General features: G+C 49.2%; 7 protein-coding genes across 7 annotated transcripts; 4 read left to right on the top strand and 3 right to left on the bottom strand.

Moving 5' to 3' along the window:
• Positions 1–986: 986 nt before the first annotated feature.
• Positions 987–2,624, top strand: FMAN_06522 (uncharacterized protein; the record flags this gene model as incomplete). Its single annotated transcript, XM_041826687.1, has 1 exon — positions 987–2,624. The coding sequence occupies one exon, from the start codon at positions 987–989 to the stop codon at positions 2,622–2,624; it is 1,638 nt and encodes a 545-aa protein (XP_041677725.1).
• Positions 2,625–4,521: 1,897 nt separating this feature from the next.
• FMAN_06523 (related to vesicular transport-associated repeat protein Tb-291) lies at positions 4,522–6,485 on the top strand (the record flags this gene model as incomplete). Its single annotated transcript, XM_041826685.1, has 2 exons — positions 4,522–6,278; positions 6,332–6,485. The coding sequence occupies 2 exons, from the start codon at positions 4,522–4,524 to the stop codon at positions 6,483–6,485; spliced, it is 1,911 nt and encodes a 636-aa protein (XP_041677724.1).
• Positions 6,486–7,535: 1,050 nt separating this feature from the next.
• On the top strand, positions 7,536–8,967 carry FMAN_06524 (uncharacterized protein; the record flags this gene model as incomplete). Its single annotated transcript, XM_041826684.1, has 2 exons — positions 7,536–8,481; positions 8,528–8,967. The coding sequence occupies 2 exons, from the start codon at positions 7,536–7,538 to the stop codon at positions 8,965–8,967; spliced, it is 1,386 nt and encodes a 461-aa protein (XP_041677723.1).
• Positions 8,968–9,341: 374 nt separating this feature from the next.
• FMAN_06525 (uncharacterized protein) lies at positions 9,342–10,215 on the bottom strand (the record flags this gene model as incomplete). Its single annotated transcript, XM_041826683.1, has 3 exons — positions 9,342–9,457; positions 9,512–10,054; positions 10,116–10,215. 3 exons carry the CDS (start codon positions 10,213–10,215, stop codon positions 9,342–9,344), a joined length of 759 nt encoding a protein of 252 aa, XP_041677722.1.
• A 455-nt stretch (positions 10,216–10,670) lies between these two features.
• FMAN_06526 (uncharacterized protein) lies at positions 10,671–12,320 on the bottom strand (the record flags this gene model as incomplete). The annotated part of the gene is made up of 5 exons (XM_041826682.1): positions 10,671–10,947; positions 10,999–11,258; positions 11,308–11,463; positions 11,617–11,674; positions 11,800–12,320. The coding sequence occupies 5 exons, from the start codon at positions 12,318–12,320 to the stop codon at positions 10,671–10,673; spliced, it is 1,272 nt and encodes a 423-aa protein (XP_041677721.1).
• Positions 12,321–12,687: 367 nt separating this feature from the next.
• On the top strand, positions 12,688–14,353 carry FMAN_06527 (uncharacterized protein; the record flags this gene model as incomplete). Its single annotated transcript, XM_041826681.1, has 2 exons — positions 12,688–13,023; positions 13,073–14,353. The coding sequence occupies 2 exons, from the start codon at positions 12,688–12,690 to the stop codon at positions 14,351–14,353; spliced, it is 1,617 nt and encodes a 538-aa protein (XP_041677720.1).
• A 290-nt stretch (positions 14,354–14,643) lies between these two features.
• FMAN_06528 (uncharacterized protein) lies at positions 14,644–15,412 on the bottom strand (the record flags this gene model as incomplete). Its single annotated transcript, XM_041826680.1, has 2 exons — positions 14,644–15,135; positions 15,185–15,412. 2 exons carry the CDS (start codon positions 15,410–15,412, stop codon positions 14,644–14,646), a joined length of 720 nt encoding a protein of 239 aa, XP_041677719.1.
• Between the last annotated feature and the right edge of the window lie 564 nt (positions 15,413–15,976).

The following is a 15,976-nucleotide window of genomic DNA, read 5'->3' as shown; positions in this document are numbered from 1 at the left end:
CAATCAAGCATGTATAATAGTGCATGATCAATTCATTTCCAGTAATCGTGATCAGTATAGCAAAGATGTATCATCTGTCTCGCCATATCCTTGCAATTATCGTAGCCCTATGGCTTAGAATGAGAGTCTTGCCCAGGTAATGAATAGGGCTGTCCACCAAGTTAGCTTGTCACGTTAAACAAATATTCTTCACGTCATTTCTTCTGACAAGCATAATTGCCCTTTACACCCTTGAAATTGCTCGTTGTTGAAACAAAGGGAGACGACATTGGCTCGCCTGACTCCCCAGTGAGCGGCGGCAAATTCATCTCGACTTGCAGAAACACGATCCGCAATTCAGGCCAGAAATTGCTGTGCCATACACCTGATACAAACAGAATCCTTGGCACAAACAGGTCCACAACCATGCTAGGGTTTCGCGGAGTTGAACAACGTAAGTGAGCCAATGGGGCTCAAAAACGACCAAGAAGCGCGTATTCTCGCTCCGGATCCGAAGTCATCGATAGAGCCGGATTCAGTCAAACAGTCTTTCGAAACATTTTGTTCAGTTTGGTGACCTAGCTCTAGTGATGAAATGAAGGCAGCTGTTAATTGTTTCATCAGTGTTTATATAGCCTTTTCCACGAATAAAACACAAACCTCGAAACTAAACTTCTTCTCAAATAAGCATGGGCAATAAGCATAATTTTTCCGTCACCGTTTCAAGATCATCTTGGCGCCAGCCGTTTGGGTCACTGCAACATGGGCATGAGACACTCCGCGTCGGACAATCGGCTCAACATACCATCTTGGCCTAGCACGTTTTCAACAACAAGACATCTAAAAGGGTCCCTACATCGTCAGCTAAACATCACTTTCTCTCACTTCTTTGGTACTGCTCTTTACTTTCCTTCATTTAGCTCTCATTCATTCGTTACATCTTAGGCCGGCCTAAGTCATTCGTTTATACTTTTTTCCACGGCTTGTCTTTCATTTCTCTATTCAATATGCGTCTGCAAAGTATCACTGCCATCTTGGCTGCTGCAGCCACGGCTTCTGCTCAGAGTGTTTCGGGCAAGGCTTACGGTTTTGCTGCTGGTGTGACTGGTGGTGAGGGAGAGGCTGTTACGCCTTCTTCTGCTGAGGAGCTCGCTACGCTTCTCGCTGATGACACTCCTCGTGTTATCTACCTCGACAAGGAGTTTGACTTTACTGGAAATGTCAAGACTGGTGCTGGTTGCGATCGCAAGAGCTGCAGTGCCAGCAACGGCGGTCAGCTTTACCTCGGTGATCTTTCTTGCGGCGGCGATGACAACGTCGCTGTTAGCTCTATCACCTACGACGCTGCTGGTCCTGAGCCCCTTCCCGTTGGTAGCAACAAGAGTATCATCGGTAACGGAAAGGCTGTTCTCAAGGGCAAGGGTCTCTCAATCAAGAAGGGATCCAAGAACGTCATTGTCCAGGGCATTGAGTTCACCGACATCAACCCCGGTGTTGTATGGGGAGGTGATGCTCTTGAGCTCAAGGGTCTCAACGATGGTGTTTGGATCGATCACTGCAAGTTCTCCAAGGTTGGCCGCATGTTCATCGTCTCCCACTACGACGGCTCCCGCCTCACCATCTCCAACTCCGAATTCGATGGTGTCACCGACACTTCTGCTTCTTGCAACGGCAACCACTACTGGACCATGATGTTCTACGGTGAGGGTGACCAGGTCACTCTTGATCGCAACCACTTCCACGATGTTGCTGGCCGAGCTCCCAAGCTTGGTGAGCCCGGCACCAACGGTTACTTCCACGCTACCAACAACTATTTCCAGAACATGAAGGGCCATGCTTTTGATGCCTACCAGGGAGCCAACGCCATCATTGAGGGCAACGTCTTTGATGGTGTCGATACTCCTATCACTAAGGAGGCTGCTTCCGTCAGCACTCTGTTCGTCGCTGATGAGAGCGGTGCTTCTGCTTGTCAGTCCGCCCTTGGCCGTGCTTGCGTACCCAACTCTGCTACCAGCAGCGGTGATCTTCCCTCTCTGAAGGGTGAGAGCGGCCTCAACGCTGTTGCTAAGAACAAGGACAACATCATTACCCCCGTCTCTGCCAGCGAAGTCGCTGCTCTTGTCCTTGGTAGCGTCGGACCTGCCAACGTCGGTTCCGGCTCCAACTCTGGATCTGGCTCTGATTCCGCCCCATCTCAAAGCCCCGAGTCTGGCAATGATGCTACCGAGACTACTCCCGCTACACCTGAGACTACTCCCGAAAGCACCCCCGAGACTGCTCCTGAGACTACCCCTGAGGCTGTCAACGAGCAAGAGGCCCTTCCCGAGGAGACCGAGACTGAGCCTGTTGCGAATGAAGAGGTCGAGCCTGTCGCTTCCGACGACTGCGAGGAGGAAACGGACGCTACCCCTTCCAAGACTGAGGAGGAGTCAGTCGCTACTGACGAGTGCGACGATGAGATCGAGGCTGCTGCCGACTCCTCCTCTTCCGCTGGTTCCTCCACCGCTCAGATGTACGGCCAATGCGGAGGCAAGAACTGGACTGGTGCTACCACGTGCCCCTCTGGCACTTCTTGCAAGAAGATGAACGACTATTACTCCCAGTGCATTGGCTCCAACAGCCGTGTCCGTCGCTATGTTCAGTAAAAAGCGTTGGCTGTAACCAAATCGCGACGCGACGTGACGCGATTGAGCTTTTCTTGTAATTATTATCATTTATTTACTCACCTCGATGTCGAGAAATGAAGAGTATATAGCAATTGAATGGGCACAGAACCCGATCTCACTGTATTTTTTTAATGATAAAATTCCAAAGCCGATAGGAATTGAGCATCTGAACAGCGTGATGGACGCTAGTAGCGCGACGCGACGCGTTTATTTACTGGCGAAGCTACCCTATAGAGAGGTAGATTTTGTGGTTACACACTTGCAGCGTCGATTTAAGAGTATAAAAGCCGTCGCTTTTGTCAAGGACTATCATGTTTTTACTTAAAAAGTGCAGTTTACGGAGACATCTTCACAGAAAGTCGTGATTCAATGGTTCACGATCAATTTGATGTTTGCTCGGTTGAACCAGGTCCTATCTAGGTATACTACCAACCAGAATGTCAAGCAGAAAAAATGTTTCAGATTTCGTCTTCCCAATGCTCGCGTGTTCGAATCCTGGGACTGACAGTAATATTTTTATTTTTGGAATGATTGCAATAAGCCACTGGAACTCGATCAGTCCTCGCGTGCATGTCCATGTCTGTCTCTCACTTCCCCAACGACTCCTCCAAGCACCCGCTGTGGATAAGTCTGTGCAAGCTTGCATATGCACGGCATTAACGGGTGCTCACTTCTGGAAGTTAAAGTTGGCGTTCACCAATAAAGACGGACGGTTCATGCGACCACTGATCAACAGAGACGCTGCAAGTTGTCACGAGTCTCAATCATGCATATGTCGAACCATTTGCCTTGTTTCATTGAGTTGATGCTGCAGAATTTGTCTCATGCAAGTTACTCTGCTACCTGCCTACCTATCCTCCAACTTTGGCACCCTTAAACTCTCCCCCCTCCAACTGAGTCACCCCTCTTGCTGATGTGTCTCGTCCAGAGTCATAATATCGTGTTATTTACTTAGAGGCATGAACAACAAAGCAACAATCTGAAACAGCTGTCGTCAATGATTTGGTGAGGGATTATTTAGACTCACCTCGGCTCGGAGCTAAACGGGACCTAACCCGTCCGTTACCGTTGTCTCCACCGCCAAGTTTAGCACAGATCTAGCAGCCTATGGCAGATGGCGATGTGGCTTGACACGTACATGATCCAAAACTTGACCAGCGCATGACTCCAGTATGAGTCACTCAACAAGTTTGGCGACTCTTTTCTCGAGTGGTATAAGAGTCTGTGTTTCAGTTTCTCAGTTTTCGCCTCTTTTCTCTCTCAGATATCAGGCAAAGACACGAGAATTACACGAGGATCGTTCACGTTAGACAGTTTAAATTGCGCAATCTCCCCAGCCACACACCCTCTTGCTCAGATACCACCAGCCACATCCCCCTCCAGTCAAACCTCATGACCCATCCAGGCACATCCCATGACTTGTCAATGCTCACCGCTCTTCTCAAAACAACATTGTTCTTAACTCAGCATCGTCCAGGTTGAGTTGGGAAAACTGAAAGGATCTGATCTTGAGATATCTCATGTCTCTTGGTCAACAAAAACAAACAAAAACAGACAAAACAGACCAAACATAGCGCACAGGCCGTTGGAACGCCGAGAAATTAGTGGTGACGCTTTATTTACATAGACCCTTGAACAAAACGCCCCACGTGGCTGAAGAGTAATTTCCGGGCCTTATCGTGTCGCGTCAGTGACCAAATCTTCCTTAACTACCCCTTCTAGCAGGCATCGCGCCCGCCAGCCCCCTTGAAATCTTTCAACTCTGCACTGCACTATTTACGTCTCTTGGGTTGGGTTGGCTAGGTAATAATGAACCCCCACTCATGATCGTATCATTCATTCAATGATCCTCTAACACATCGTCTCACAGACTGCTATGGCCCATCAGAGTCGTGTCAAAGGTCCAGGGATTTCTGCCGCCAAAGCTCCCGCTCCCGTGCCCGTCGTCCGTGACGTCTCTGACTGGGAGGTCTTCACTGATGACGAGTCTGACAGTGACACTTCTCAGAACACTGTCGATTTCATTGAGCCCCCTCCTGCCTACAAGGTAGACGATCCCGGTTTGGTGGTCAACAGACCCACGCTGGGTAGACCGACTTTGGGCAGGCCTGTTGTTGAGAGGCCTGTCCAGGAGAAGCGTCAGTCGTCGTGGCGACAATGGCTCAACAGGGATAAGGTCAGCCCGGAGGCGGCGGATGAACCGACTTTACGTCCTGACCGAAGGGTGAGGCGTCATCGGCCTGAAACCGAGACACCCGAGGAGCGGGACGCGAGAAGATCAGAACGTCGTCGTCGACACAGAGAGCATGAAGACCGTGGTCGCACTGAGAAGGACCGCCATACTCGTGACAGAAGCCGAGCAGGTAGCCCAAGCACGCGACACAGACGACACAAGCGACGCGAAGGTGAGGAGAGAGAAGAGAGAAGCGATGAGAAGGAGTCTCGTCGCCTCTCACGAAGATTCCTTGGACGAAGTGATGAAGAGGACAAGGAACGGGAGAGGGAGAGGGAGAAGCGCAGATCTATGAGAGAACGACCTACTCTCGACAAGAGACACTCTACCTCTGCCTCCATCAGACATCGCGACCCTGAGTATGCCGAGCGCGAGAGGAGATCTAGTCGCGTGGACGGTGAGAGACGACACAAGAGTAGCCGTGAGCACTCACGAGCCTCACATAGCCACACTCCTCGCGCTCCTGAAGAAGGCAAACATCGCGATGAGGACCGGGAGGCTCGGAGAGCAGAGCGCCGACGACTACACAACGAGCGCAAGGCGGCTACCCCCAAGAACAGTGACTCTGACCGCGGCGAGAAGGAGAGGTCATATACCAGAAGTGTCGACCCCGAACGCGCAAGAGAGCGACGCCATAGCCGACATCTCAGCCAACTTGACAACGACAACCGCAGGGACCGATACAAGGACTACGAATCAGCCCGAGCCTCAATGAAGATCAAGAGCCCAAGTCCAGGTTCAGATCCTGAGAAGGAGAAGTTGAGGATGCATGAGAAGGAGCGCGAGAGGGAAGAGGAACGGCAGAGAGAGCGTGAACGCGAGAAGGAGAATGAGCGCGAACGCATCCGCTTAGAGGAGAAGCGAAAGGCCGAAGAGAAGAAGAGGATTGAGGAGATGGAGAAGGAGCGTGAGAGAGAGCGACTTGAAGAGCAGAAGAAGCTTGAAGAGAAGAAGAGAGCCGAGGACAGGCGACGTGCTGAAGAGAAGAAACGTGCCGAGGAGAAGCGTAAGCTCGAGGAGAAGAAGAAGTTGGTAGAAGAGAAGCGTCGCCTTGCCGAGAAGAAGCTCAAGGCCGAGAGTCGACGAAAGGCCGCTGAGGAGCGCGAGAAGGAGAAGGAGCGCGAGAGAATCGAGGAGGAGAAGCGTCTTGAAGAGGAGCGACGTATTGAGGAAGAACGAAAGCTCGAGGAGAAGAAGCGTCTGGAGGAGAAGCGAAAGGCTGATGAGAAGAGACGCGCTGATGTCCAGGAGAAGGAGCGAAAGCTCGCCGAGGCCAAGAAGCGTATCGAGGAGAAGGAGAAGCGCGCTGCTGAGCGCAAGGAAAAGGACGCTCGTCGTGCTCTCCGCAAACAACAAAAGGAAGAGCAAAAGAAGAAGGATGCTGCCGCCGAGGAGCAAGCGTACGTCCCCAGTCCCCAACCATCTCTACCATGTTATACTAACAGCAGCACAGAAACAAGCCTCAAATTCTCGGCCCCAACAAGTGGCCTGCCCCAGGCGCACGACTCGGCCCCGCCCTGGGCCCCCTGAGACTAGCTACAGCTCCAGCTACAGAGACCAAGCCGAAGCCGGCTGTTGTTGACGACTCCGACAGCGGTGTCGACTAAAGCGAGGAACAAACAGTACATGAGGCGTTCGTTTTTTACCGGGATGATCAAAGCGGTTCTTTTTTGATCTATGACACAACAATCTCCACTCACAAACCTGAACATGAACTTGCAGGATGAAAGATTTCCTGGACGGTTCAACCGACTAATGCGGCTTTGGAAGAAGCCTACTTTATACCCTGACTGATGAAACAGTCACAACTCCACTCAAAGAAATACTTTAACGCTAATGCTCTGTATGAGTATAATATGAATATGAATGATTACGAACACTTTGGTTTCTCTCGTGACTGTCACATGTACTTGAATTACTTGATTATGACTGCGCCTCCGTCGACAATGAGGTCCTGACCTGTCACAAAGCCAGCGTTGACTAGATACTCAACAGCCTGAGCAATATCTAACGGTCTCCCAGCTCTATTCGTAAAATGGTCCTCCACATCCTTATCCTCGTTCAAGTGCGACCATTCAACTTGGGCATGATGATGGTGTTGCAGTGAGGTTCGGTCTGGTTCATGTGAAGGCAAGTCGAGTGGTAATATCGTCAGAGGTACGGGCGTCATGAGCACGTGCTGAAGACGTCACTCTACGTCATTGAGTCTGGCGATATGAAGGAAAATGCAGAGCGATGATCTCTCATCGCCGTGCATATTGTTTTGCGCTTCGATGCGTGTTATTCATTCTAGGCACGGAGGCAGAGACCGGTTCTTTCATGGCTGCCATTTCGCAAAAATGCGGAGTGGTATGGGATCGTGTTACAATGAGTTTGGATAATCTACGATAAATTGAACCACGACCATCTTATGAATATTCCAGCGTCTGTTCTAACTTATCGTACACCTACGAGAGGAGATTCTGCCTCGGCGGGTAAGCCTGGTACATGATTGGCTATAACCGAACTTGAGGCTTCAGCTCAGACATTTCCTAAGGCTGAAAGATGACGCTTCCCCTCATCGACAGTTTCCATCTTTCCATCAAATAGATATTTTCAAGACAAAAGTGCGTCTGCAACTTGTTTCTCAAGGTTTTGTACACATTCAATCCCGAACGATGGAGGGGCCCTCTACACGCGCAACACGAACTCCATCGCCACCACATCAGGCTGCGCAGCTACCAGACATTACCGACACCTCAACTCCTGCTGTAGGTATCGGCAATATTCTTGCGACGTCATCGTCCACGACGCAAGGTCCCTCGGAGGGCATTATAACTCTCCACGATGACCCGAGCGCTGTCGCCGACATATGTTTTGTCCATGGCTTAATGGGAGATCGCGTGGGGACATGGACAGCGGAAGGGGAGTCTGAGCCTTGGCCAAAGACGCTTCTGCCTGCACTGCTTGGCAAAGTCCGCATTCTCACGTATGGATATAATGGGGATGCGTTATCAAACTCACCGAGAGCTGGCCAAAGTCCCGCTGATCGCGCCGCAAATAATCTTCTGATTGACTTGACGATGGAGCGAATCGCGGGCAATGCATCATCACGACCTTTGATCTTGGTCGCGCATAGTCTGGGTGGTATGATCTGCAAGAGGGCTGTTCTAATGTCATACGATAATGCCAACAGCCACCTCCAAGGTGTATATATGAGTCTGAAAGCAATCATGTTTATAGGGACTCCCCATAAAGGTTTACAGACGTCTGGTTGGGCGAGTGTTTTGACTTCATTGCTTGGGATTTCAGCCATCCCAAAGGATCATCACCTATCTGACCTTAACTCATATCCAATGTTACTTGAGGTCACCCAGGAGAGATTCAAAGCTTTGATAGAAGACCAGCGGGACAGGGACAGGCCGATCGTTACGCAGTCTTTCTTTGAGGAGACGCTGGCTGGCAAGATTGGACTCACCATTTCAAAAGAGTCAGCGACGTTACCAGGGAATGAACCTATTCCCATCAATACCAGTCATAAAGACATGGTACGCTTCAACTCCGTTCATGATGCCGGATATCAGAAGATTGCCAATGTATTGCAGTTATGGATATCGGAATTTGGTAGGAAGCAACACACTCTTTCAATCTCATTACTTACAGTAACTAGAAGATATACGAATCACACAGCCACAGGCCGATGGCTCCAATAACGATAGCCTTCAAACAGGAAGGTCTCTCAACAGAGACCGACTTTCGCGCCGTATGCTCATTCTTCCTCCATCGGTCAGAGCACCAGTTCAACGGCCCCCCAGCCCTATTGAATTCGCCGATGTGCCCACAGAAAGGCCCTCCAGGCTCAGGCCATGCTATATTATGTGTTCTATCATGGCACTCGTAGTTATCGGAAGTGGTATTCTGGGCATTTACTATACAGTTCAGTTCGATAGGATGGGGGATGGCTTCACGGCTGCGAGCTGGATCGTTGCCATAGGCGCTATGGCTTTGGCTGGTCCGATGGCTCGACATTATCCCCATTGTTCATGCTGGCGGCCGAAAACACCTTACTACCATGCGATGCGTAGAGCCAGCACACTGCCAGTATCATGAGGCATATTCTTCTGGGATGCTGAAGGCATGAATAAATGAAACGAGACCTCAACATGACTTATACATGCTTGCCCTATAGGCCCTACAGTGAGAACCCACCGACCAATGTACGCACTGAGGAGATTTTATAGTTAGTGATAGTACCTGACTGAGGTCCATACTGTGTCATCCATCGATGCATGTTGCCAAGTTAAAGGCAAGGTAGCAGAACGGTCCTTTCATGGATGCTACTCCTCAATGACGAGTAGGTGTGTTGAATCTTTTTACAACGCGGAAGAAAGTGTCTCTTGAGAACGTATAAAAAGATTATCATTGTATCCAAAGGGCGATCCAACTTCCTCGTCACAGTCTTAAGTCTGTAACTAGATGCTTAACTACGGCTTCCACCCAACCACTGCTCGAACAGCTTGAGTCATAGCACCAACTTGCTTATTCGTCTTGACCGATTTGCCTTTGTCATATCCTTCTCTGTAAGCGATCCTGTCCTCGCCTACAATTCGTTAGCTTATGAAACCAAGCTTCAAGCGACAGAGAGCGGTCTTACCAAGTAATGCTTTAACCCAATGCTTTGGTGCTGCCTTCTGTTGTTCATCCCAAACTGTCAGGAGATAGAGTGCAGTAGTGCCATATTCCGTCTGGTGCTGATGCACGGAGGCATTAAACTCCGGATTGACACGTTTGGCAAGGTCAAGTCGATGTTTCGTTGCTTTGGCTGCTGTCTCGACAGTGACATATTTATCTTTACGACTGATCTTATTCAGGCCAAGATCGCGTGCAACGGGATCAAAGACAGTAGCATCAAAATGCAAATCATCGCCGAAGAAGATGTCGTTTCGAGTGAGGGAGCCGTCGACCTCGATCTGGTCATGCTGAGCCAGGTCTCGGAGATTGAAGGTTTTGCTGGGCTGGTTTGTGGTGGAGATATTCAGCTGAAATACCATGTTGACGGCATCGATGTAAAATCCGTCTTCGAAATTATAAGCGGCCTGGGCTGCATGATTGATCATGTCGTAATCGAGGTTTGCGCCATCGCGTGGAAGGTAACCGTGGTTAGCGAGAGCGTTGAGGCCTGGGCATGGTGATCGACCTATAGTGAGACACAATGCTAGCATTTTGGTCAATGTTCCAATTTGATACGGAAGACTTACTGTCGTAGGGTCCTGTGGCGCGAAACTCATGACCCTTTGGATCTGGTAGTGCAGAGGCCACGATTGCGAAGAACGCCGAAGGAAAAAGAGACGCTTTCATGATGCAAAACAATTCTGTTGGGGTTGAAAGTAATTGATTTTCTAGAATTAGGGAGAGAGACACATATTTAACGCTTTTCATCTCTTTTATTACTGCTGTATTTGCTGTTTTGCGTATAGTCCTGCCGAAAGAATACGCCTGACGCTTGGTTTGCGTATTGCGTATTTGGGGCGTATTATTAGCGGCAAGCGTATAACGGGCGTATTGCTTACTGGGGAATTAGTGAGTTTAGTGGGCCACTTTACTCCCTTAGCGTCTTCCTTGGGCGCATGCATTTTATATGATAAGATTGAACTGGGGTCAATCATGAGATACTCAGTTCTATGATCACAGAGCAGCGGCATGGGGACAAATACATTGATGAAGAGCATTTTATCGAGTAGTTTCTGATCAATAGCATAAGAAGAACCAGACGCCAGCATTCTTGACCTGTTTGCCTACTGAGACGCCCTTGATTACTTCACGTATGCCAGTTTGGCGATCTCATCAGCTGCCACATCACGCCCCTTCTTCCCTGCTTTAATCCTATCACCCAGATATTTTGCTCGTCGCTGCAAGAAACTCTCGCCACAACCATCTATTCCCTTCATAAACGCATCCAACAAGCACTCGCTCGTCCAGTTGGGCGTTGAATCCTTACATCCCCAAACCCCAATGCCTCTTGTCTCAGCTAGAGCAGCATAGTTGTAGAGGTCGGCCCACAAAGGAAGGATCACTTCTGTCACACCCGCTCTTGATAATGGTCAGTGGTTGTCTGCCGAGTGTTCTTGAGCTTTGACTTACGCAAGGGCTTCATGATAGCAGTTTGAACCGCCATGATGCACTGAAGTAACAATGTTCCCAGTATCGAGAAGTGAGGACGGGTCTGCTACGAGCCAACTTGGCATTCTTAGTCCCTCGTTATCAAGGTACGGCTTCAAGTGCACCAAGAAATCATCGGAAAAGTCTCCCAGCTTATTAAATTTCCACAAGACCTGGTATTCAGTAGAGGATAGTAACACTGCTATGGCGATCGCCATAAGTTCAGCACGACTTTCGTCATACTGCCAGACATTAGCTGCGCATGCATTTCTTGTACCGTTCAGGACCCACCGCAAGATTACTACCGAGATTAATGAGAAGCGTAGGAGCTTTCTTGAGCCAAGTTGCAGTTTCAGGATCTTGTTGATCAGCTGGTGGCCCTGATAGGATGATTGGCCCAGCACAGGTGACGTTGGGCGGAAGAACCTCTACTGGGATCATGGCGCCCTGTGTGTTTTGAGTGATTCACAGAACGCCCGGTCGATGTATTCTAAATAAGTTTATTGGTTCTTCCAGCCCAATCTGTCGAAGTCGAGCTTTCTTTGCTGATGCATCTGGAGTAAACATTGCGCTGTAGATATAACGAATATTCATGTATACGTTCTCCGGCAGCTTGAGTAGAGGAACTGGGAAGGGAAAACCTGATGATGGTCTATCACTATTAGTGTCAGTCGATGACTCCTAGTCCAGAACGGCTGAATACCCAATAAATGATCTACAAGAGTATTCGGCGTGATGAAGGCATGCTGCCTATTTCTTTTTCGCGTGGCATCTATAGCTGACCGGAACCAACGATCAAGCACAATGACAGCCGGGTCAACCTCATCGATAATGTCACCAAGTTCTTTGTACAAGTGTACATGATCTTCAAACGTCCATGGTGATATCCAGAGCTGTATGTGCTTGGCCAAAGTACCGATATCTCCCCATCCAGGAGGGGATATGAAACTTCGACCTTCTTTGGCGATTGCCTGCACAAATTTCAGGCCTGTGAGACCATGAAAGACAATGGTTTTCGCGTGAGGGGATTTAATCTTGGCGAATGATGGGATTCGTTCCAACTTTGGCTCGATAAACGGAAATGAAGCAAAATGCACTTCTATATCTGGATAATTCTCTAGTATGGCTGATGCAGTTGCAAGATGCACATTGGATAGACCATGCTCGCTGCTGTTTGTGAGGAAAATCAGGGTTTTGATTCTTCCTTGGAAATAGGGCGCATGTTGTGTCAAGGCCTGATGAGATAAGAAGTAAGCCAGAGGCACAATAAGCAGGGCCGTGAATAAGAGAATACGGGCAAACATGGTGAGCGCCTCGCTCACTGCAATTATTTCTGACACTATTCACAGGGCAGTGAATTGCCTCAATCTCTCTATGTCGCAAAGCAAAGCAGGTGTCTGCCTGCCCCCCACGTAAACTCATATTGCACATTGAGCTACGCGGACTTCGCCTAACCAATTCCACCGTCTCCTTCAACTGTTCGGCCATTCAAATCACCTAGCCTTAGGAGCTCTACCCTTTGAAAAGATTAGCTCATCCTTAAGCTGCTGCCTTGCCACGGGCAGACGAGGGGCACTGAAAACCCCGCACCACAGAAGAAGCAGGGAATGTAATCCTCTGCATGCTACCTTGCCATCCTAGGCCATCCTGCTTGGCACCTCGCTTGTTATCATGGCGGCAACTCGTACAGACCAACAAATTTCCCCCGCATCATGGCAGTCATTGCACCAATTTGCAAAGTCTATAATCTCAACGGCAATGGCGGCTTTGCTCAATTACCTACCCTTCACCAAGAAGGAAGAGCAACGTCCTCTTCCAGACACTGTTGAGTCAGATGACATCATTCCGGTGCACTTGTTCGACGATACTGCAGCGGCGCGGGGAATCGTACTGGTATGGACTTTGCAGTTTGAAGACGTATTGAACCCCCATAAACTGAACAATGCTCTGTCCAAGCTCTTTGAGTTGGACGGATGGCGGAGACTAGGTGGAAGATTTCGGCAAAGGGTATGACTTCCTGGATGCCCGAAGTATCTTGATATTGACCTGCATACAGTCAGATGGTGGACTCGAAATACATGTCCCGCGAAAATTTACAGAAGATCGGCCAGCAGTTTATTTCACCCAAGAAGAGTTTGACACCCCAATGTCAGAACATCCGCTGGCTTCACGATTGCCCAAGCCAACTGGAAGTATTTCTACTTATACTGGACCGAAGGGTTTTTGTGCTCTTGGACTCCGCCCCGAGACGCCTCGCAACATGGACGACTTTGTTCATTCCGACATACCTCAATTTTGTCTACATGTGCAAACCTTCACCGATGGTACTCTCGTCAACTTGACGTTCTCCCATGTGACAACTGATCTGATGGGGCTGTCTGCCATATTCGAGGGTTGGAGTCAGGTCCTTGCTGGGAAGCCAGAAGCTGTCATCCCAATGCCAGGATACCGAAAAGATGTGTTCGATGACATGCTCAAGTCTCCGCCCAAGGAACAACATCTTTTTGCAGACAAGATTCTTGATGGCTGGCGTTTCAAAGTCTGGGGCTTACGAAGCTTGTATGAATCGTGGAGATCCGGCAATATTCAGTCGCGGACTCTGTGTATCCCGAAAGAGACAGTTAGCAGAATGATGCAGCGAGCGAGAGGGCACCTGGAAGAGGAAGCAACTGACAACAAGCCATTCATCAGCGAGGGGGATGTCTTTGCGGCTCTTTCTTGCCTTATGTTAGCCAAGTACCAAGGCCGGGGCACAAATCGAGAGCTGGCAACTATCATGGCTGTCGACCCTCGAAGTCGAGCTCGATCAGTCTTCTTACCAGACAAAGCATACGTACAGAACTCTCCTACCAACGCCTTTGTGTTCTGCCGTGCCAACGAAATCTTGGACCTACCACTTGGGAAACTTGCCCTCCAAGTGCGAAAGGCCATACAAGCACAGACCACAGAAGAACAGCTGAAAGCCTCAACAGCGCTCTCAATCGAGTCTATGAAGACGAAAAATATGCCCGTCGTCTTTGGGAGCACCAAAATGGCTGCCCAGTTTATGTCGAATTGGAGCAAGGGAGACCTTGCTGAGAAGTTGGACTTCAGCCCCGCGATAGAACAGGAGGTACACCCTGAGTCTAGAAGGGGGAAGAGGGGACATCCTGTGTATTATCAAGCTTCTGATCCCGGACACAACACTGTCTCCGCCATATCGAGCGTGTTCGTAGTGGTTGGTAAGGACTATGAAGGAAATACTTGGTTTTCCAACTCGTTACCGCAGAAGATGTGGACAGACTTGATGGATTACCTTGAGCAGCTCAGCCATACTGGTAGAGGGTCTAAACTCTGACCAGCATCTTTTATTTCAGCTGGAGGGGGCTGTTGATAGCCTGAATAGTTTGTATTCAATTTTTAAATTAGCCAAGTTTGTGACTTTTTTTGTTCGATGGAAGAATCTCGATATAGCATGGTATCTTCTTTGATGAGGATCGTGAGGTATTGGGACGTAGTCAGATTGCACTCTATTCAAACGCTATCTATATCTAAGGGCATCTCCAAAACTCCCAGCTCATTCGCGCCTCGATGTTCATATGCCCTGGAAAAATCTCAAGGCTTTCAGGGTCTCCCTCTCGACGTCTTTCAGTCGCGAAGAGCAGCTTGTGCAAAAAGCACCGGTGTCAACCCCAGTAGCGACATAGATCCCCAAGCCCACGAATTCTGCCTTGGGTACCTTAACACTTGCCAATATGCCACCATCGTCAACCCGACTCGTAGGAATGCACGGGCAATCATTGGAGCTTTGACGATAATTCCTGTGGTTGTTATGTCGATGCCATGAGTGAGAATTGATTCGACTACAACGCCAACCGTAGCCAAGAGTAATACAGTGTTCTGCTTGCCGAGCTTGACAGGCAGTGTTTTTAGGCCTTCTTTGGTATCTTCCGGAATGTCTCTGATGTCGCATGATGTCTCACGGAAGAATTGGTACAAGACAGCGAGATAGAAGCTTCTTGCTCGTAAATCTCTGCTCGCACATTGGTACTCCTTCTGCCGGCAGCAATAAGCCATACTGGCTTCGGCACAAACACTTGCCATACAGAATGCGACTACCAAAGACTTTGCTTCAAAGAGCTAAGAATGTAAGGATATGTAGTGTGTATAGAATGAGCGTTGAGCTTACTAGAGTTTTGGGCTTGCTTAGAATCCATCCTTTGGATAACGAGTACAACGGGACGCAAGGGATTCCCCAAGCCAGACCAAGAGGAAGGACACGGTATATGTCGTATATGGTGTGAAAGTCCAGAGTTGCAGTACAGACCAGGACAATGGACCAGAGGCCATATATCCAAAGGTTCCATATCCACTTGGCAGGCCGGTTTGATGGCGAGAGGTCTTTGTATGTGTCCATTGCTGAAGGGAGGGTGATTAGTAAGATAACCTTGAGATGGAGTTAATTAGGGTCAAGAGTATGACTTGCAGTCAACAACAGCTGATATGGTACCAATAAGCCCGAGAAGCCTCACAGGAAAGTGATAGGACCCGGTTGCAGTCTGTATAGCACCTATGGCTGGAGCCAGATGCCCCAGCCCCATCAATGCAGGCATTACACCGAGGCTGTAAAAGGTATTCGTCCTGGACATATTTGATGTTGAACAAAGCCGAGAATGTGATCAGCAGATGGAAAGGTTGTCAAAGAAAAGATACTAGGTAAATAAACGTCATAAGGACGAGAAGAGAAGAGAAATACAACTTAGGATGGGCTGCCATGCTTTCACGCGGACAATCGCCGATACTTCCTCCTCCTGTCACTGACATCTGTCGGCTTCGGGTATCAGACAGCCAATTTTTAGTGATCCACGGCCACTCCGACCTAACTCGTCTCGCCAAGATGTTCCGTCATTGACCAAGAGCCATCAGTAGGTCCCATCTGGCCCGACAGGAGCATGTAACTGATGCATCCCAAGCCTCCCAC

Source organism: Fusarium mangiferae, assembly GCF_900044065.1.
Source record: "Fusarium mangiferae strain MRC7560 genome assembly, contig: FMAN_scaffold002, whole genome shotgun sequence".
Taxonomy (NCBI): domain Eukaryota; kingdom Fungi; phylum Ascomycota; class Sordariomycetes; order Hypocreales; family Nectriaceae; genus Fusarium; species Fusarium mangiferae.
This window is presented reverse-complemented; position numbering and strand designations above follow the sequence as displayed.